Source organism: Phalangium opilio, unplaced genomic scaffold (assembly GCF_054372755.1).
Source record: "Phalangium opilio isolate 3A_F unplaced genomic scaffold, DU_Popi_V2 ptg000077l_1, whole genome shotgun sequence".
Taxonomy (NCBI): domain Eukaryota; kingdom Metazoa; phylum Arthropoda; class Arachnida; order Opiliones; family Phalangiidae; genus Phalangium; species Phalangium opilio.
This window is the reverse complement of record NW_028324185.1, coordinates 9203231-9226244: the sequence shown is the minus strand read 5'-3', so window position 1 is coordinate 9226244 and position 23014 is coordinate 9203231. Positions and strand designations below refer to the sequence as shown.

Below are 23014 nucleotides of genomic sequence, written 5' to 3'. Positions count from 1 at the left end.
CTTTTGTCCATCCCACATGGACACCAGTCTGTACTTTCTGTCTTCTATACACCACCATCTTCTGGTCTTTTGTCCATCCACATCAGCACTAGTCTGTACCTACTGGCTTCTAAGCACCACCATCTTCTGGTCTCTTGTCCATCCCATATGGACAGCAGTCTGTACATACTGGCTTCTAGCATCGTTAAGGTTAAGACATACGCGGCGATCAGCTAGGGTTACGAGAAACGTCTAGCCTCCCAATGGTGGGGCTTCCACCAAAGGTTCACGCAATTGCACTGTTCTTACCCTAAGCTAAGATTTGAAACCTTTATATACTACCGATGTGAGTAGGGCGAAACAACAGGCGTATCCTTCATTTCAAACGTCTATATTAGTCAAGTCTCTCAAGAATGTATAATTTTTCTTTTTTAAAACGATCTAACTCTCAATAACGTGAATAACTAATGAAGAAAATGTATAATGTTAATTATATTTATTTTAGTATTTAAGATAATCTTGTTTCTCAACTCAAAATTAAGAAGGCTACCCATTCAACCGAATACCATTGGAACGAATCCCATTCGTCCGAAAATTTCTAGCCAGTATTTCAAAATCTAGCCCAATGGCGGTTTTCTATTAAAAGAGAATATTTTCCCATTCAATCGAATACTATTGGAACGAATTCCCTTCACTCGAAACTTCCAAGCTGGTATATTAGTTTATTTGATTTCGAAGTTGTCTGCGTCCCACCGTGTTCTAGTGGTAAAGCGTCGGATCGTCACGCAGAAAATCTTCGTTTGAATCTCCATCAGGAAGGTGAGTTTACTAAAATCGAATTATAAGTATAATTCTTAATAATTGATAATAATCGAATTTAATTTCCTTGGAGGTGCTGAATTTAGAAGCAAATTTAAAATTCAGCAGTATTAAGGATTTCACAACGAAAAATATAGTATTGTTAAGTTACAAATTGGATGTTATAGCTGGGGTATTTTATTTTGGTTTTTTAGGTTGGGTTGGGTTATGTTAGGTTAGGTATGGTTAAGTTAGGTTAGTAATATTTTATAAATCATTTAACAATGTTACGCCTTTTCCAAAATACTGATGTTTAGCTTCATTGACTTCTCAAATAATATGCCTTTTCCAAAACATTTCTGTTATGTTAGGTTAGGTTAGTAATATTTTATAAATCATTTAACAATGTTACGCCTTTTCCAAAATCTTGATGTTTAGCTTCATTGACTTCTCAAATAATATGCCTTTCCCAAATAATTACTGTTATGTTAGGTTAGGTTTGGTTAAGTTAGGTTAGTAATATTTTATAAATCATTTAACAATGTTACGCCTTTTCCAAAATACTGATGTTTAGCTTCATTGACTTCTCAAATAATATGCCTTTTCCAAAACATTACTGTTATGTTAGGTTAGGTTAGTAATATTTTATAAATCATTTAACAACGTTACGCCTTTTCCAAAATATTGATGTTTAGCTTCATTGACTTCTCCAATAATATGCCTTTTCTTAAACATTACTGTTATGTTATGCTAGGTTTGGTTAAGTTAGGTTAGTCATATTTTACAAATCATTTAACAATGTTACGCCTTTTCCAAAATATGGATGTTTAGCTTCATTGACTTCTCAAATAATATGCCTTTTCCAAAACATTACTGTTATGTTAGGTTTGGTTCGGTTAGGAGGACGTCTCTTCCTCTTGGAAGCGGTTATACACTTCAAGTAAGTGTATCCCTTATGGAATGAAAAAATAAATAAATAAAACCGTCAAATTCTACTCTATTTGAGTCTTTTTGGGTATGCAATATTGGGTTAATTAGAATAGGAGAACTTTGAATTGGGTTGAATGAGGTTTGGGTAAATGGGAATTGGGTGTTTTAAATTGGGTGAAATGGGGGTAAACTTAATTAGTACCCAAAAAGTTATAAGTGTAATATGACCTTTAATTTTTTATATATTTACGTACAAAATATAAAAAACATTAATTGGCTAAAACATTTTTATAAGAAGATAACTATAGAGGCTTTTTAGACCAAATTACTGCAATAATTTACCGCCAAATTCGGCTACATTTCGGTCGAATGGGCCAGGAGCATGCTAGAGCACTTTACTTCTAGTCCCTTATCTTAACTTCTGGTAATATTAATAAGGAATGATTCGTTGGACTGATAATGTATAGAATACTAATTACAAAGTTTAAAATACAGGGGGTTTAGAGTATGTTGGCATCTTTGGCCAAATCGTAAAACATTGATTGCTCATTCTTCAAGAGAACATTCGGAAATTCTACCCTGATCGAGAACCATCACCCTACGAAGAGGTAAAGGACAAAACATTAGATAGTTTGACACATTAAGCCTTTTTAATTGGTAGATGAACTGACTTGTCGTAGTCCAAAATGGTGTTAATTCTGTGCGCAATGGTGATGATGGTAGAGTCGGCGAATTCCTTCTTGATGGTCTCTTGAATGAGATCGTCGGTGTCCAAATCGACCGAGGCCGTCGCTTCGTCCAAGATCAGGATTTTGGTATTTCTCAACAAGGCACGAGCCTAGCAGACCAACTGACGCTGTCCAACGCTCAGATTCTGTCCTCCTTCGGCCACGGGGTGATTCAGTCCCTGCTCGAGTGACGCCACGAAGGACTTCAGGTGCGATTGTTCAAGGACAGCCCACAGTCGCTGGTCGTCTTGTTGCCCAAAGGGATCCAGGTTGAGTCTGAGCGTGCCCGAGATGAGGACGGGCTCTTGGGGGATGATGGTCAGCCGCGATCTCAAATCGGACAAGCCCAATATCTTCACTTCCACTCCATCTATGACGATCTGACCACGCACCCCCTCGATGAGGCGGAAGAGCGCCAGCGTCAGCGACGACTTTCCAGCGCCTGTCCGCCCCACAACGCCCACCTTCTCTCCGGCTTCGATCCTGACATTTATGTCCTTCAAGACCAAATCCAATCCTTCTCGGTATCTGGTACTGTAGTCACGAAATACGATTTGTCCTCGTTGAGGCCAGTCAGATGGAGGTTGAGATTCTGGGTTCTCCCATTCAGCCTCCGATTTCAAACGACAGTATTCATCAACTCTTTCTAAAGATACTACATTTGATTCCAATCCCGTAGTGGCAGTGACAAAGGCTTTCAGAAAATTTAGAGCCTGTAATTTCAAAATCTTAAATTAGTACTTTATTTGTAGAAAAAAAATATTTGTCCCACGTGACCGAAAAGCCCACACAAATCCTTATGAAACTTCATGAGAATTTCTTATCAGTCCATTAGATTAAAGAATACAATAGCTTTCACGGTTAAGATCTGATAACAACTTGGTATGTCTCCAAAAGTATATATTGGAACAAAAAATCTCGATCAACCTGCAGTTGTCAAGTCATATCCGTTTCCTCCGTATAGTAACAACTTTTCCAGACATCCTATCTCGAGCCGCAAGAATTCAAGTACGAGATCTAAGCCTATTTACTGCACCTGCACTTTCTAGTATTTCCACTATTTTGCCTGTAATTATGACATCGTTTACTGAACTTTGCAAAAGATAGATCGATCTAGTTGGGAAATGAAAATAATACTTCTTCGACTCGAGAGCAGGAAAAACTACAAAACGTTTTACCTAAATATTAAATCGTGGCTCTTAATTGACAACGCAAGCGCTAACGCTTATGCTCGGAAGTAGGTTTTCGAGTAATCACTATCCTCTCGTTATGCCTCAAACAAATTCTTAGTTTGAGACCATGACTGTTAACAAACGAAAGATAGCTGCACCGTGACTGAATGTGCTCAAAAGAATGGAAGCTTCAACAACCGCGAACTATTAGCCGTCTATACACTTTAATCATAGTATTACTCATAGTAAAACTATTCATTTAAATAGAACTTTAGACTCACTCTGAACCTTTAAAATCTCTATATAGTGGACACGAAAAACAAAACAAATTTTAATTCATATTATGTCTTCAGTGTTCACATTCTGATTGATCATCACTGGAAGGACATGTCCGGTGTAATACCTCTCCGTGACGTAGTTGTCACACGGATAGGTGAAAAGTAATTTTCTAATGAGTAAAATAATTAAAATCGAAAAATTGCGGCTTTAAATGGGCAGAGGAAACAAGATATACCCGTAATCGATTAGATGCGATTCTATAAGTTCGGACTGCGTTCGATCACCAAAAATTCAATAAAAGCGACCAAATAAAAGGCGTTTGTGTTGGTATACTTTTGTAGAGCCGCTCATCACAAAAAAAAGAAAACTTATGGATGGGGATTTAAATCTCGAAGGAAGGAAAACATTCTCAATTAATCGCGATATGAACTTGTTTTTTTTCGCAAAACTTACAGTTTACAGCCCTTTCTCACCAATGAATTTGTTGAATATTTGCTAATTGAATAATTGGTTATACAATTGTTAAATGACCAAAATCTTTGGTCTTAAATTTTAAAAGCATAGAAGTTCATTAGCATAAGAACGCAAATCAAGTTCTTAAAAGGGCTTTTCAATGCCACATCATGAAACGTGAATAAAACGTGTTCATGAAAACGTACCAGTATGGCGGCCAAACTAGCTTCTATTCCTTACTAAAATTACATCGTCGCTCTATGAATATCTACTATTAAAACCTCTCCATTCTCTGCCAACTCTAGAAAATCTTCGGTAATTCAATAACTATTGGTCCTTTTTGTGTCGTCCCACTAACATCTATTTTCCATCCCAATCCTTGCACATAAAACACTTTAGCGACGTTTCACTTTGAAGCCAAGAAAAGCCTTCCTTATCAAGAGTTAACTTATCAGAGATTTTAGCTTGCGAAAAATATATTAATTCACTAGCTTCGACTTCATTGGAGGCTCTTACCCGATCGGCATTAGCCAAGACCAGTCCTACATAGTCAGGTGACAGAGTCCCTTTGCAAAAATTATGAAAATTGCGGTGCAAAACATCAAGAAATTGCCCAAGATATTGTAGCGTACTGTCAGCCACCTGGAAAGAAATTGCATTTTATAATTGAGTTGGAGAAAATGAGTAGCGATTTAGAATTCCTGCTTTGCTTTGTATCCACCGGGCGTTTCAACCCAAGGTAAAAATTTAGTGTAGATGCTATAAAATTTAGTGAATGAGATACCTTTGCGCCATGTTCATCATATAATTAGCTGCATTGCATTCGTCAATCAGTTTTCGGAAGTGTCCTTCAAAGTTCTCTACGACGTCACATGCTCTTATGACAGTACTGCCAGCCACTGATCCTCTCACGTGCGAAAACAAGAAGGAATTTCTCAAGCTTGTAATTCGCTTGAATTGACGAATGCTCGACTTCAGGAAACGCTGCCATGGATATGGGAAACTCTTAAGTTCAAATGCTATGTTATTAAGCAATTTCCCCGGAGTGAGCGAAAGTACGCGTGTATTCTACAACATTAGTGCCAGTAGGCCAGAGCACTTCTTAAGCGGTTCACTATTTCAAAGATTTGTAGTTATTCTAAAGTTCTGGGGGAAATATCTTAGTACAGTCATGGCGCCAAGGGCTCTCTTCCGCCGCTTTAATGGATTTTCAATGCTTTTTTATTGTTAACAAGCGTCCCACGCGCGTAATAAGAACTTCCAACAAAATGATATAAAGTATGGGTAGATTTTACTGATGACTAGTATTTTTGTAGCACCCTAGGGGCGAAGGCACTCGGCCTTGCCTGTCAGCCCGTCGGGACATTTTTATTACTTTTCAAGCGGACATTATTCCATAAAGAAGGGTTTTTAAGTTTGTGGCCGCCATTTAAAAAGATGGCAGCAAATCGAACCCAAGAGACCATTTAGCCCGTCTATAGGTTAAAGGAAACCAGGGTACTGAATATTAGTGAAATCGGTTGAAATGCACGAACTTTGGTGCATAGAGAATATTTTTTACATTTCTGGGTGCTATTTTTTAAAGTAGTGGCGGATTGGAAAAAATCTTTCTTGGTACGCGACTACTACTTATGAAACGTTGCTGCAAATTTTCAGCCTTCTAGATGGGCTGGGTGTTGACTATCAGTCAGTGAGGACTTTAATTTATATAGATCAAGAAGGGATTTATATATAAAGGCATATGAGAGCGTCCGGTGCGCGCGTGATAGTCGACAGTCCCCCCCCTTTATGGGTGGGGGTTTGAAACGGAGGCGGGACTTAATATTTTATCTTACATTATGTTTTCCACCATCCATCTCTTTTACCTTTTCGTTAAGCCTTCGTTTGGTCACGAAATCATAAGTATAGTACACTTGATTCGATTTAGAAATAATTATAAAACGAACGATTTTCACGTAGAGACATATATTCAAAATCAACTAACTTGCTCATGGCAATTAAAAAGAACCGTCGTACCGTTTCAGCACCGCGGGCAGCCTCCATTTTCGGTTTTCTTTGATCGAAGTTTGTTTTTTCTCTAGTCGGAATACATCATTCGCGTCTGTATGACCAATCCCGATAGGAAAGCGCAGAGCAATAACGGGCATGAAAGTGTGAGGCGTACTTGTCCACTGACACCGGCGTTAGAGTAGAAGCGTAAATTCTCGCGACTTATGTCTTCTTATATAAATCCCTTCTTGTATAGATATAGATTGGAATAATTTCTATTTTCAAAAAGTATCAGTTGAAGCGCTCCAAACACGACTCCCATGTTATTAAAGATAAAAAGAGGCAATCTCTCACTGGATACACCGAATTCCGTGTTTAACCACGATTACTAATGATTCAGAGTGATACTGAATAACAACTTATGACAGGAGACTCAAATAGTTCATACCTGAAGTAAAAAGTATCCAACGAAAACCGCAATGCAGGGAATTAAGAATAATGGTAAATATATTGTAATTCCTAATGTGAGAACAACAAAAAATATCAATGCTCTATTGGTTAGCGATAACACTGGAGGTAATTGCTGGTCGAGGAAGTCGATGTCTTGGGAGAAACGATTAAGAATCCTTCCAACGGGGGTCGTGTCGAAGAAGGACATGGGAGAACGAGATACGGTATCGAGCATTTTCCCATGTAGACAGTTTGCCGCCCGAAGACAGCGAAAGACGTTCATGATTATCGTGTTAAATGCCGAAATGGCTTGGCATAGGCCAAGCACGGCTAAAACTACTATACGGATTGTCCTCAAGTCTTGGTTCCCGTTAAAATCTTCCTTTGAGTTCGCGCACCAGAGAGACAGCCAGTACACGGACGCGAAATTAAAGACTGCAGAACTGGTCATTGATTCTTCGATGGTCGCAAACCATGTTATGCCATACGCTTCAAAATATTCTTGGTATTGTGATTCGGATATCTGCAAATATCCGAAAACAGAATAACGAGAAAAAATGTGTAGAGAAATGAGCCAAGAAAAGTCGAAACTCTCCTCGTGTATTCAGGGAGCACAAATCTATTTTTGTGTTCACTGGTATATAAAAGGGTACATACATTTCCCTCTTTGAGCTTTTCTTTAGTCACGAGTTTTCCCTCGTCTTTATCTGAGACTTTTCCTTGGGAACCAATATGATATCTTGAAACGTTGATATTTAACATACTATAAAAAGTGCATTACCAAAATACATAAATTAGTAAAGCGTTTTCAACTTGATGGAATCAATTTAAAAATTTTTAAAGCAACACTAAACGACGCATGGAGGTTGTCCACATTGAAATTCACTTGTTTGTTAGGTAGAAATTGTATATAAATAGCTCAAAATTTACTCACGACTGTTCCGCTTTGTTCTCGTCGCTCATGTGCTGCGCGAAATAATCCTTGGCCAATCCCTGACGACTCATGATCTAGTCATAGGTTCCCCTCTCGATGATTCGTCCATTATTCATGAAGAAGATCTCGTCCACATCTCGGATGAAGCTCAAGTTGTGCGTTACCAAAACTCTCGTCTGTAATAGATTGAAAAACTATTTGCCGAGTGAACAAAGAACTATGAAAAACAAGCAACTTTCAAAAGACAGTAACTCAAAAGGGTTTTTTGCCTTGGCTAGAAACTTAGATCATGCTGAGCATTAATGAATTTTGAACTTGTTTCGAGCCACTATTATTGAATTTGCTGAATTTAAATGTAAATCAATTTAGATTTATTAAATAAGTATTTATTTCACAGTAAAGACACGAAAACGAAACGGAAACGTCGACACTTCATTTTGATTAAAGCACGCTTTCTTAGAAAATTTATGAGTAGCGTTATTTACTTTCTTTCGAAGTAATCCCTTTGGTCCGATGACTTCGTTGAAGAGATGTTTGGCCACATGCGAGTCAACCGCCCCCACTGGGTCATCAAAGAGGTAAACATCGTCATCGCGATAAATTGCTCTGGCCACGTTGACCCTTTGCTTCTGACCACCACTCAAGTTGATACCCTATCATATAATATTAGTACTAAAACATTACCATCAATGGAATTATGAAAAGAAAAAAATAAAGAAAAAAACGTCGTTACGCCAGGTTTTTCGAGTATAGCGAAAGTCAACGCGTTCATAGGGAATGTGTTAGTTAACTATCAGCATATCCACTGTTGTGATTATTTTAGCGTATCCAAGGACTTGATATTTTAATCGTGTTAAATCGCACCGTATGGGAACCATGCTTTAGTGTTACTTATTATGAAATTTAATATTGTATTTTCATTCGCCTCCGGCTTTCCCATCCCCATTTCATCACACCCGCTAGCACTTTATTTTTAAACGTTTCTAAGAAATCTGGGAGAATAACCTATGTTTTAGAAAATTTCAAGGTCATTAAACGGACCCCTACGCTAATTCGGCGAAAATAAAAATTGTCTTCACAATATCGTTGTTCTCCCTCAACATTTTTGGGTTTCAATGATACATACTCTTTCTCCGATCTCCGTTAAGTCGTCAGCGGGTAGTTGGTCGAGGTATGGTTGTAGGGCGCACGCGCTTATGACGCTGTTGTATCTTTCCAGGTCCATGTCGTCGACGAAGAGTATGTTCTCCCTGAGTGAGGCGTTCTGGATCCAGGGTTGTTGAGTGACGTATCCAACTCTCCCGGCCACTCTCACTTCCCCCACCATCTTTTGCATCTCGGAAACCAGAGCTGACAAAAGGGAAGACTTGCCACAACCCACTGGACCAACCACGGCCACCAACGAGCCGCGCGACACTTTTAAATTGATGTCCCGAAGAGACGGCGCTTCCTTCTCATCCAGGTTCCAAGTAAACATTCCTTTTTTAATCTCAATTGCTGAAATTTGAGTAGAAAAAAATTTATATTCAATTTGATAAAAATAATAAGAAACCTATCTCGTTCTTTCAAGTCCCTATTTAATTGACGTACCTAACTGGACGTCACTAGCCATTTGCTCCACGTAATTCTTGGTTTCGCCACGACTCAATAAGTTTGCAATTCTTCTTACCGACACGTGCGTCTGTAAAGAATAACTTAGTAGATTTGAGTAAATTTGAGACGTTCCAATAGAAGGGAAGGTCAACGTGACAATCCTGTACGGTTCTTTTTCTAAAAACAATAACTCTTTGTAGCCAAATTGTTTTGTACTAAATGATTTAAAACCTGAAATTAGTTACCGTTATCTAATGTTACAAACTACAGTTTCATAATTATGAAAAGCGGCGTAGTAGAAAAGTCAAAATCTATCCTTGACATCAAAAGATACAGCAAATTGGATAGAGTTTTACGCGTAACCGCATGGTCGTTTAGATTCAACAGAAATTCTCGCAATCCAGCTGAACGAGATTTAAATCTAACAGCAAAGGACATGACTCCTCTAACCACGGAAGAAATAAAAGAAGCGCAGGAATATTGGATTCGTCAAGCTCAAAGAGAAAACTATTGGCAAGAACTTGAAGACCTCAAAGACTGAGGAATTGTAGGGAAAACGTCTAGTCTCCTACAATTAAACCCTTTTCTCGATGAGAAAGACATCATTAGGGTAGGAGCAGGAGCAGGAGCAGATGACAAAGGAGTCTCGGACGCTAGCTTCCATAATGTAGAGGGCAATGGGATCCGCGAACGTCACGGTTATTAACCAAAATCATTACGCCAGTGCCACCTCTCGTAGGAAATTTGAGCTTTATTTTCCAACCAATAGCGTGGCTGCAAAGTCTCGAAAGGAGATCTGGGAAATCGCGTCTGGAGCCTCTCTTTAAAAATACGTATCGTCTGCTTATAATTAGCCTAGGCTTAACGAGTATTAGAGTTAAAAATGGATTTCAACGGCTTTTTAATCTTTTTTTTTAGACTAGAATTGATAATGAAAAGCCCAGCGAGTAACGTATGTACACTATTAAAAAACTAAAATGTGTTTCAGTGCCAATTTTTTCTTAATTTCGTTTTGAATTAAATGATAGCTACAAGAGGTTGGGAAAAGAAATCACTCACGATCTTTTAAAACCCAAAAAGTAAGAGACAGTGATTTCGTTTCCAACCTCTTGTAGCAGACAATTAATTCAAAAACATACGGAATATTTTGGCCCTAAGACACATTTATAACATTTATAACTATTCGAGGGAGTTCTTAAAAATGTTTTGACCCTAACGGTCGTTATTTTTAAAAGCGGTTATAAAAATTAACCCTAAACGGAATAAAGTGTGTGGTTCTTACATATCAGAAGTGGGATAAAGAACAAATCGTGTCAAAAGCATCTCTAGAACTTTCAACTAGGATCGGAACGGAACCGAAATGGTCTAGAAGAAACGAAAAATAGACTGAAATCCTCGACGCATGGAAAGGAATAAAGACTTATACACTCTTAGAAAAAAAGGTTCAGTTTAGCTGGGAAAGGGGTTCTTAACCCATGTCCCCTATTTTCAACCTTATTTTGACTCACTTAGAACCGTTTCATTAGAGTTTTTTCTGGAACCTTAGAAGGTTTATTTCATAACCATATAAGGTTCATGATAAAACCATGGTAAGTTTTAGTTAAATCTGTCCATAGTTCTAATTTTAATCACGGCAGGTTCTAATTTTAATCACGGCAGGTTCTAATTTTAATCACGGCAGGTTTTAATTTCAATCCCAATAGGTTCTAGTTTTAATCCCAATAGGTTCTAGTTTTAATCCCAATAGGTTCTAGTTTTAATCTGAGTGGGTTGTAATTTGAATCCCAATAGGTTCTAGTTTTAATCTGAGTGGGTTGTAATTTGAATCCCAATAGGTTTCAATTTTAATCCCAATTGGTTCTTATTTTAATCCCAATAGGTTCCTATTGAAATCCCAATAGGTTCTTATTTTAATCCCAATAGGTTCTTATTGTAATCCCAATAGGTTCTTATTGTAATCCCAATAGGTTCTTATTGTAATCCCAATAGGCTCTTATTGTAATCCCAATAGGTTCTTATTGTAATCCCAATAGGTTCTTATTGTAATCCCAATAGGTTCTTATTTTAATCCCAATAGGTTCTTATTTTAATCCCAATAGGTTCTTATTGTAATCCCAATAGGTTCTTATTGTAATCCCAATAGGCTCTTATTGTAATCCCAATAGGTTCTTATTGTAATCCCAATAGGCTCTTATTGTAATCCCAATAGGTTCTTATTGAAATCCCAATAGGTTCTTATTGTAATCCCAATAGGTTCTTATTGTAATCCCAATAGGCTCTTATTGTAATCCCAATAGGTTCTTATTGTAATCCCAATAGGTTCTTATTGTAATCCCAATAGGTTCTTATTGTAATCCCAATAGGTTCTTATTTTAATCCCAATAGGTTCTTATTTTAATCCCAATAGGTTCTTATTGTAATCCCAATAGGTTCTTATTGTAATCCCAATAGGTTCTTATTTTAATCCCAATAGGTTCTTATTTTAATCCCAATAGGTTCTTATTGTAATCCCAATAGGTTCTTATTTTAATCCCAATAGGTTCTTATTTTAATCCCAATAGGTTCTTATTGTAATCCCAATAGGTTCTTAATTTAATCCCAATAGGTTCTTATTTTAATCCCAATAGGTTCTTATTGTAATCCCAATAGGTTCTTATTGCAATCCCAATAGGTTCTTATTGTAATCCCTATAGGTTCTTATTTTAATCCCAATAGGTTCTTATTGTAATCCCAATAGGTTCTTATTGTAATCCCAATAGGTTCTTATTGTAATCCCAATAGGTTTTCATTTTAATCCCAATAGGTTCTCATTTTAATCCCAATAGGTTCTCATTTTAATCCCAATAGGTTTTAATTATAATCCCAGTAGGATTTAATTTTAGGCTCAATTTGTCGTAGTTTTAATCCCAATTGGTTTATTTTTCAAACAACATATTCTGTCTCTAATCCGCAAGGGTTTTTTCGAAACTACAAAAGTGATTTTAAATTAAAGTACAAAAGTCATTTTAAATCAAAATACAAAAGTCATTTTAAATCAAGATACAAGTGATTTTAAATCAAAATACAAGAGTGATTTAAATTCAAAATACAAAACTTTTTTCACGAAATTTACTGCTAAACTAACTTGTTCACAAGATTTGCAACAGAAATCGATATTTTCTTGGAATCCAATTTAAAAATTACTTTTTGAAAATATTCCAGTGTTCTAGAGAGTTTTGCTGCATATTTGAAATTGAAAGTGTAATAAGTGCTGAACAAGCACAGAACTGCTTTTCGAATAGAAGTGCAATAGATAGTGGTGTTTTTTTCAATTTTCAGCACTACTTCTGATGTAAAGAAATCGTCATCTAAGAAGAGTATTGTGGGTGTAGGAAACTCCGATTCGGTCTGGAAAAAGTGTGGTTTATCTTATCTGGAAACCTTTTGAAGCAAGGAACTGGAATTTAAAAAATTACTATTAACTTACCCCATGACTGTAGAAGTATTTAGGATTTTCTGAAAGAAGAAGGCATAAGAGCAATATCGCGGCATCCATTTCGATTCCTGTTTTGATAATAGACTATTAAAAATTGCAATTTACCATTTAAAAATTTCTAGAGCCCGCCACCCAACGGAATGATTTTACAAAAAAAATACCTTCAAACTCGCTTTCCAGTAAAACTTCTTTCTTCTTTTCCAACAAATTCATGATATTTTTGGCGTTGGATTTTGATTTTGCTAAATCTAGAACCTTCTTTTTTATTTGCATAAAATGGCTCACAAAAGTGTGCATAAGGTCAGCGCCATTTGTCTTGCCGCAAATTCTGGCTAGCTCTTCAATTAACTAAAACATATAAAAAGAAACTCATAAACATTTTTCTCGAATTAAGTAAAATATTTTACCTCATTTTCCTTCAACAACCCTGGAAACTTTTCCAAAACTACTGAAATCATACTTTTGAAGCAAAATTCCCGTCTGAAAGCAAAGGTTTTCTCCATTTTTTCTTTTATAACATTTTCATCAGGCTTCCCTTTCTTCAATTCTTTGTTCATCACTTCGATGCGCAAATCAATGCTATGTGCATCTTCACCATCATATGATTTTTCTTCCTAAAAATTGCAAGTGCCATTAAATCGACGTTGTTCTTTTGTGCAATAAACTCGATTTTTAGGCCTAGACGGCTTCATCTTAAAAAATTATAATATAAAGCCTAGTTTCCATTTGGAGAATTTTTTTATCTTTGGCATTAGACAAATGCATAGATTTAATCTGGCTCATGAGGTCGCAAGAACTTTAATATATCTTTCAAATGTTCTTAATTATCTTTAAGATGTCTTTAGGCATTTAGTACTGTGCAAAAAAGCACCATAATCAAAGAATGTAATGATAGATTGCCCTTATTGAATAAAATATAATTTCTAGCGCAGCATCAAATAAATATACTCAAATTTCCCTTAAACAAGTTAAAAATAGGGATGCACCGATATATCGGTTATCGGTATATCGGCCGATGTATCGGCCTATTTTTTTCATATCGGTATCGGCCAATATCGGCTTCATGTAAACCGATATTTCAGGGAAAAATTTGACAAGACATAAGGTACTCAATGAATACTAATTGAAACATATCACAACTAATTTATTCCCCAAATTTAAGATTTCCCTTTAAAAATGCAATGTTTTCCAGAATGTCAGTTTTATCCCGTTGTTCATGACTATTGACTATGAGTAAATAATTCCCCTAGTTTCCCATACCTCCCACAAACAATCAAAGACGACACTGACGCTCTCTAATGCGTTTGGTACGTGTCACTAATGTACACTCTGAACTTTTCACTTGTGCTCCAAAATTTTGCTTATAACGCTACTTTTTGTTGAACAAAGAACGGAGCTGTATTTTTACTAAAAACTAAATTAGACCACACCACTTTTTAAGGAAGGGGGTTTGGGCTAAAATATTTAGCGGTACCACATTAAACGAAAGAGATGTGAAACATGTCTCTAATAAAACGAAGTAAAAACGTAAATGGTCCTAAATAATGTTGATTCTACTCTTGGAAACGATATTCATGGAGAAATATTACTTTTTTATGGGCCGATAATATCGGCCGATATATCGGCCGCGAATTTCCGATATATCGGCCGGCCGATATATCGGCTGTACCCATATCGGTGCATCCTTAGTTAAAAACAAATTAGTTTTCTCTACCTGTATTTGCCTTTGCTTGGTTAATTTCTCCAAAACCTCCGTCTCCACACTTTTTCTCCTTCCACACTTTTCAGTAGATTTGTATTTTTGTTTCATTTCCAATACTTTCTTCTCACTTGTCAAAGGCATGCGCTCGTGTTTGAACTTTTGCTTTAAAGACACCACCCAATTTGCCTAAAAATATTTTTATACATCCATTATTTTCTTTTAAATAATAATTAATTTCTTTTAATAAATATTGACAGGGAATTATTTTGCTGAAAGATAGAAACTGTGGGTGGAGTTTGTGTTAAATTATTTTATTGGTGCCATGTTGACCTAAGCTTGCGGAGCTCGATCATTTTCATTTAAGCTAACTATTCTTGTAAGGCAGTGGATACTGGCTGGTAAGCCTTATTTGTGTCACGTAAATATTCGAGATGATAAGTATAGACTAAAGACTGTCATGTCGCTCTCTAAATGTGGTATTAATAATCCTCTAACCATCTTCCTCAGCCACAAACAGAAAGAGCATTTTCTTACCTTTCATTCAGTTCGTGTTTAATGAGATTGTAATAAGCTGGTTAAGTGTGAATTAATAACTAAAAATTTCAGGCACTTCTATAATTTTCGACGTCACATTATGGTAGCGATGGACCGATACCAGTTTTAACCGATACCGATATATCAGTTTAGCCACATATTGGTACCGATAACGATATGGCTTTAGAATTGGCATATCTCTATATATGATCCGATACCGGTTTAAAACGATACCGATATATCGGCCCATCTCTGGGTTAATATGGCCTATATTTTTGACAAACTCTGCTTAACAATAATATGCACTCACGTATTTTGAACGTTTTGAAACTTTATCAGCCAGAAAAGGGTATTTTTGCACAAGCTTCATCGCAACCATTTTATATTCATCAGACGTGGTGTATCTTAAGAAAACTTTTAGGTTGTAAAAAGTGTCTATTATAATTTTGTTATACAGTTGCAGAGATACGTACAGCACATATGATCTCATATCCTCGTATAGAGTTGAAAGAATTTTTCCTCGGTATTTTTTTCCCAAATATTGAAATATCTTTATTCTTAATCAATTTTTCTACTTCCGCCGTAAACTTGGGAATAGAGTAATTGATAGGTAGCTCTCCATCACAAACATCTCTATCGTTTGTTGTCTCAAAATCTTCTTCTGTGTCATTAGATCCACAGGCCGATGTATTGGATGATTGTGCGCTTTTAGAACTAGCGCTAGTTTCAAAGTTGCAACTAGAAATCCAAAATAGAAAGGCACATATATTTTAATAAATCCTAATTACTACTAAAATGGCCAATTAATTTTTAAACTTATTTATAAAGTTTTTTAGTTTTTACAGAGGAATGCTGCTCAATATAAAAAAAATCCGCTTCTAAATAAAATAACTCTGCTAATAAAGTTTTAATGACGCCAGTTTTAAGAAAAAAGGAATTGATGAAATTAAAAGGCGTTATTTATCTTACCTTGGTGAACTAGCAATTTCGAAGCTTGATGAAATCGAAGTGGGTAATGGCACAGCGCGCAGTTTTGATTTATTTGGAGGAATGTTTCCACATGGCTCAATATTGATCCAATCATTCCATGAATCTTCATAGACTTGTAGAAATTTCAAGTCTTTTCCGAAGATGATTGAGATTTTTTCTTTGAGGTCATTTACGGAAATGTCCGAGGCCACATCAACTACTTGTTTACTTTCATCAAATGTGACATGGTATTTAAAATCACAATTGTTCTCATCCATACTAGAAATTTGAAATAAAATGATGGACAGCTTAACAAAGCCAGTGTTCTAATTTAAGATATTCTTCTCCGCGAGATTTGAATGAATGCAAGGGAGGGTAATAAACATGATGCAAGGTAAATCTATTCGGATCCAACAATTTCCATACGTTTAATTCTTTGACTGAATAAGCTGCCCTATGTTTACAGTAACTTAGTGTTTGATAGATTCTAATACAAATAATCCAATCATGTTGAATTTTCAAAACATAAATAACCTTGCCAAAAATAGGAATATCTTCACCCTCCATAAGTCCGAGAACGAAAAAAAAACTGTTTGCGAATTTAATACTTCTAGTTATCAAGTACTTAGTCTTTATAATGTAGTCATCATTTTTGAGATGAAATTTAAAAATTATTGTTTCCCTTAAACTCTTTGGTATTTCTTTTAGTTTTATTTCTGTGCATTTTCCTACATCATTATCTTGTTCAAAACTATTTCCTGCACTTTGCAACCAAAAAAGAAGTTTCTGATGCCGCATAGATATAGTTTTAACAATATTTTTAAAATTTCTTGATTTTGCAGCCATCACTTTAAAATATTGATGTTTGGCTTCAAATCGCATGCACCAAACCTTAACAAGGGGACCATATTCATCTATTAATCTAGGGTAATGTATTAAAAAGTGAACTTTGGGAACAAAAGCGGCGGGAAAAAGATGCTTTTGTGCTTCACAAAAATCTGTTATTTTATATTTTAGGTATGGCAGCCAATCTTTTGATATAATTGGTGACATAATAATTTGCAAAATCTCGGTTAAAAACATTAAAAGTTCCCAATGCTTATCAAGATCAGATATAACATCTCCTAGAATAAGTGGTAAAATATGAAAAAGGCATTTCTTTTGCGATGCACTTCCACAGATTCTACCTCCATCCGTGAGGATTCTTTTATGGACCGAAACGGGCTTGTTCTTTCGATTTAACTCGCCATAAGGGAAAGATTCAATTCTAGAATTAAGATAGTCCAAAGAAAAGATTCCGGACTTAATAAAAACGCTTATAATTAATTTCAAAACACTTGGTACTACTCCTTCCAATAAATCGTGCATTATGTCAGGGGGGAATGATTCCGTTATCTTAAAGTTAGGTATTGTACTGAAGGAGCAAGCCCTATCAACACCGTAAATGGTTGCATTGCCCTTATTTTTTCCACTTCTCTTATGTGATATTTATGTACAACTTCAGTTCTTAACTCAAAGTCGTTTTCATTGAACATCTCACCAATATCTTCTTTACGAGCCATGCACACCCGACAGATACGGTTCTGAGTGAAGTTTTGCGTAAAACCACCGAACGAATGAGCAGAAAGATTATCAGCAGAAATGACTGCTATTGCACCCTTAACTACTGTGCTGTGTTTTTCAATTAAAATACCCTCGTTTTGGAGGGATATAAGGTCGTCAATAACTGGTTGTAATATCTTGTCATAGCCATATTTAGAGACGTGACTGTATTTAAATGCCGCTAGTAGATATATTTGACTTAACTTGCTTCTTCTATGGTCAGTAACATTTAAAATTGTAAAATGAAACAAGGTAACTTTGTTTTTGCCTTTTTTCCCACCCAGTGGATTACATAGCTCAATTTCGTCTAAGTAAAATTTAAGTCTTAAAATAACATTATTTGTTTTAGTGTTAAAGAAACTATTCCTCTTGAATATTTCCCCATCTGTAAAATCTGATAATACATCACTATTTTTCCCCACTTTCATATCTACATTTGTTTTATCCTCTATTATTTCTTTCCAAATATCATCATGGTCCAATAGCATTTTTAAAACTCTCTTAATTGGCACTACTAGAACAGTGTCTTTTATTTCTCGATGTCCAAAATATTTAACTCCTAGTACGTACTCTTCAGGCTCAACAAGGTTCAGTGTTTTTTTGCAAAACGCGTGGAGAGTGTGTTCACTTTTAACTAACCCAGTTATGGAAGTTGTCAGATCTGGATTATCTGATAGAATTTCTTTCGGCAGATCCAAACAACTTTCTAAAATTAAATTGAAATCATTGGCTATATTCTGGGCAACTGATGTACGAAGTTGATGCTGTTCCCTTATTTTTAACAAAAAGAGTGCTACATTTTTTCTCAGCCTATGCAATTCCGTTTCCCCGGCACCGTGAATAATCTGCTCATTTTCGAAAATGTTATCGTTATAATTAGGAACGATACTTTCATTTTCGATTAAATCAGGCTGGAAATTAACTTCACTGTTTTCGCGAATTAGTCCACAGTCTAATCTAGCATTTGACTTTACTAGTTCGGCATGTTTTCTGTATACATGCTTTTTTAAAGACTGAAAATTTTTAAAAGTGTTATTACAATTTTGAACTGGACACGACACTTGAAATCTTGTTTGTGGTGAATGGAGAATTCTAATATGGGATAGAGACTTTAGTAAAATCGTCCTTTTAGTTCCGCAAATGGAGCATTGGTACAAGCTTTGTGTCGCCATTGTCTTTAACCAATTTCAAAAATGTAGAACTCATTTACTGTCGGTTAAGCTCACATTAAATCTACTTTAATATGAAAAGTTTTATAGACCGAAGTATTAAACGGGCGATACGCGCTAGTGGTCTTAATTCATATTATTTAACCATAAGCTTTTATGTAAGTGTTATTCGCACAAAAACGGCCAGTTTTGCACTTGCGAAAACGTTGTTTATACTGTTATCTTCGACTTAACGAACTGCCGAGGATCCTTAATAAACTTTTAGCCTCAACATTGTGAACCAGAGTTAACGAACCCACGCTAGATGAGGAGTCTTTGTTCATTGCTAACCATTAGAAACCCCGAATGTTTTGTTTAGGCACGATCTTGAAATGTCACACTTTTCTCTCTCCAACCTCGGTGTCACACCCTACAGCATTCTCCGCGGGTTTACCTTATAAGTGCATTTTCCAGAAAAAAGGCATCTTGAATATAGATAACATGTTTAAAGTGAGGGTGAAATCGAAAATCAATTGATTTTTAATTCACTCTACAGTCAAATAAAAAGCAATTCATTTTCCACTTCATCCTCCCTTTAAGAAAATTAGATTGAGGTTAATATGTTTCGCCTTGAGTGGCCCGAGTGCGCACGAACCGCAAAATATCAAGCAGGCAAAATTCAACAAGTTGGCCCAAGGGTTGTTCATATAATACAAGCCACATCGTACCGTACTTAACATGCGTAGGGAAATATATGTGAATAGCCCCTTGATGCGCTATCTTAAAGTGTGCTAAAATGATTACTTGTAATCCTAATTTCAATTTATTTACTCCTGCTATAATTATATAAGTGCGACACAAATAGAAAACATGAGTGATTACCCCCATGAGGCGAAGCTATTAACTGTGATAAAACGATTAATTGTACCGCATAAGTATACCCATAATTGAAGCACAGAAAGAATGGTTAGCTTTTCGATGCGCTATTTTTACTGTGCTAAAATGATTACCCATAATGTTTACTTGAATAATTAACCCTCCTTTATAATTGTAATAATGTGACACAAACAGAAAACTTGAGAGAGTAGCCCCTCGATGCGCAACCTTTAACAATACTCAAATTATTACCCGTAATCCATACTTCAATAATAGTACTACTTGAATGAGTAGCCCCACGCCACGAAGCCTTTAACAATGCAAACCTAACCCTAGTACACTTCCCGGGGTCACGAGCATTCAATAAATTTGCTTATGCTATAATTTTTATATTCCAGTGCCTTAAGACCATTCTAAAAATAACCTCAGTATACTTGCTATTGCTTTAAATATTCCCCTCGATTTCTTTGAATCTTGAAATAGGGAGCGGTTTTGAAAGCGTGAAATCATTATTGTCGACGGGTGAGAGGAATTTTAAAGGCAGAGTGTATAGCTTAATCTTACTATCCCTTCTTTTTAAGTAAGAAACGAAAAATGTCACTTCACCACAATTCTCTCCCTTTCACATTCCTTTCAATGGCGAACGAAAAGTTTTATACAGGCAAAGGCGCTAATCTTTCACGTCTACGAGTACCAAAAATTTGACAACCTATACTGGGGGTCTTTTTCCAGAAACTTCTTTTTTCTTGAATGACAACTTAACACACCCCTCACCTGGTGTTAAGTAATTGTGTAAATAATTCACGCGAAATAATCAATTTGTAAACTATGTAAAATTTAATGTCAAATCCAAAATTTTTGTAAACATGTATTCAAACCTTAAAAAATAAGAGAAAAACAAAATTCCCAATCCCTTAGAAGCCAACCCCAATACGAAAACCACATCAAACTTTTCCTAAAACGCCAAGACCCCTTCAAAACCACCCAACGTAAAACTCCAAATTTTCCCCAAAACCCCTGATAAACATCATTGACGTCATGAGCCAAAAAGCGGTACCCCAAAACTTTCCAAAAACCGCACCCGCATCTCGCCTGCGAGGCAAAGGTGAAAGCCCCCGTAAGACGATGACGTCAATGATGCCTTCTATAAAGGCTTGGCGAGAAAGGGAAAGTATGTGCATTCCATTCGTAGCTCTCTGACCAAAGGGTCTCCACCTTATAGGGAGAGGGCAAACCCATTCTTGCGACGTCATAGGCTTATATCTCTTACCTCGATTCCATCCCCCTAACGTGGGAATTTCAGTATCGCGCCTACAAACGCTCCCCTAAGTAGAGGTATAAAATGACGTCGGATGTTCTTTCCCTCCCTGACTAACGCCCTCTCCCTATAGTACCCTTATAAATTTTTGAACTAGCAACTCCCTAGTAAAACTTTAAATAGTTTTTTAGTGTAAATAAAATAACTTTTTTTGAAATACAACTAAAAGTTTCCACCTCCTTGCACTATTAAATTCAAGTTCGAAATGATGTGTCTTAATTTTAAATAGCAACACTAAAAATAATTTTATGCACTAAATTTTAAGACACAACAGCTAGCTAGGATTTGTAGGAACGATGTACACGTTTGCGGTTTGAATTCTTAAACTCTCTAGTAAAACAGAAGAGACAACCCGCTACAACAACACTAACTTTCGGAAACCTATACTACAAATCATGATTTTTTCCACACCGTATGTGATTTTAGTCGTGTTTCTTATAATATGCTCTCAATCCTTCCCAGCTCAAATTTACAAAGCCTTTTACAAAAGTTCTTTAAGCTTCCTCAAATCAGCGCTCACTCGCCTACATTTTAGCATGAAAAATATTAGCTGATACAATAAAATACCACAAGAACTGTTAAAATAAGCCCAAAACATTTGAATAACTCACTCAAAACGTTCGCGTTTATTTAAAATTAATTGCAATAGTATGCATTTCAGCTCTCTAAGCCTAACTCCATTTTCCCAAAACATTTACATGGAATTTTTTTAGAACGAGAAAATAATCTAGCCAATCAGCGACCATTCATCGTATTCAATTAAAATTCATCGTTTCACTCACGCAAGCATACAAAATAGTAATTCCCTCTAAATAATTATTTAAAGTGCATAAGACACTCAAATAGAAAAATTTGGGATTTACTCGTATTCATAGTTATGTTATTATCCTTAACATTTAAACTTAGCAGTATTTACACGGGAATACAGAAATAAAATCTTTGATAAACCTTGAACTGTTTGTGCCTTGAGAGTAAGTTACGTAACTGGCTTAAACCCAGGATCAAAACAATCATAATCTAAACATTAAGTAAACTAAGTCGTACGGGTTCAATAATAAATAATTATTGCTAGTGTAATTGATAGTTGGAAGCAGTATTAGATAAACTCATCATTTGTGAAATATATTTACCGTATACATTCACTAGCGAGTCTAACTTTAGTTAGCAAAACCATATTTAATAAAAAGTTAAACCACTTACTTTCTTCAAAGTCAAATTAATAAATTCAGCCAAATTATCTACAAAAATATTAATATTAGACGCTCATAATGAATATAAAAAATATTTTTTCAAAAGCTCATACATACTTTCAATTTTTAACTTTTGCTGCCGTTAAGACTTTTTCGAAAAATCCGCAGCACCACGACCGAAGTTGACATTCAAATGAAAGAAACTTCGCGAACTATCTACCTAGTTTCCCATCTCTAGCACTGGAGTAACGCGAGATTTTGCCCCTGCGATTCCAAGAAGTGAATGCTACCTAGCGTGATCTTACCAGTTCCCTTTTGTATGTGCAAAGGATTATTTTCTTTTCAAAAGATCCAAAAGATTAGGCCTAGTAGGAGACCACAAAATGTTTCCTAAAATCAGAGGGGCTAGCCACTCTTAAAATACGGAGTACAAGTTAAATGGCAAAATTTGAAATCACAATTACGCGAATAACTTTCACGCGAAGCGAAGCATATTGGATTCAGTGGAAATTGTATCGAAATCTATCGAAGGCACCCAAAAAATCACCGAAAATATGATAAAAATCATTAAACAGTTATTCTATTATTGACTTTAAAGCAAAAATAAAATCGGTTGCTTCGCATTCTTTATATTTTCAGAGGTTTAATTTTTTGTAACCAATGTTGCTCGTGGATCACCATGAAATGGTGCACTTAACGCCTGAAAGTGAAATTTGTTAAAGATGAAGTAAATAATTTATGAAATACAATACACATGAGTGACATGATAGACGTTCAAGGTCTGTGGTTGGATTTAACATAAAAGTGAATTAAGTTAATTTGATAATGTAAAGTAACATTAATACATTCCCCATTTCAAATTAATGCTTTTCTTGAAGAGTGGGAAAAGACATAC

General features: G+C 35.8%; 2 protein-coding genes and 1 pseudogene across 3 annotated transcripts; all 3 read right to left on the bottom strand.

Annotated features, from left to right (window-relative positions):
• Positions 1-2207: 2207 nt before the first annotated feature.
• LOC149657616 (ATP-binding cassette sub-family C member 1-like) lies at positions 2208-9743 on the bottom strand (annotated as a pseudogene).
• Positions 9744-12234: 2491 nt separating this feature from the next.
• Positions 12235-15401, bottom strand: LOC149657615 (uncharacterized). Of its 2 annotated transcripts, none has more exons than XM_089844810.1 (6): positions 15327-15401; positions 14495-14668; positions 13188-13394; positions 12942-13128; positions 12772-12848; positions 12235-12692 (listed from the first exon to the last, which is right to left on the bottom strand). In XM_089844810.1, the coding sequence occupies exons 1-6, from the start codon at positions 15393-15395 to the stop codon at positions 12420-12422; spliced, it is 987 nt and encodes a 328-aa protein (XP_089700936.1). In that variant the 5' UTR covers positions 15396-15401; the 3' UTR covers positions 12235-12419. The 2 variants fall into 2 exon arrangements, with proteins under 2 accessions (XP_089700936.1, XP_089700937.1); XM_089844811.1 differs by having other exon boundaries at positions 12552-12692; positions 12772-12864.
• A 1975-nt stretch (positions 15402-17376) lies between these two features.
• LOC149657614 (uncharacterized) lies at positions 17377-22373 on the bottom strand. The gene is made up of 3 exons (XM_089844721.1): positions 22237-22373; positions 22130-22167; positions 17377-19328 (listed from the first exon to the last, which is right to left on the bottom strand). The coding sequence occupies exon 3, from the start codon at positions 18757-18759 to the stop codon at positions 17377-17379; it is 1383 nt and encodes a 460-aa protein (XP_089700847.1). The 5' UTR covers positions 18760-19328; positions 22130-22167; positions 22237-22373.
• Between the last annotated feature and the right edge of the window lie 641 nt (positions 22374-23014).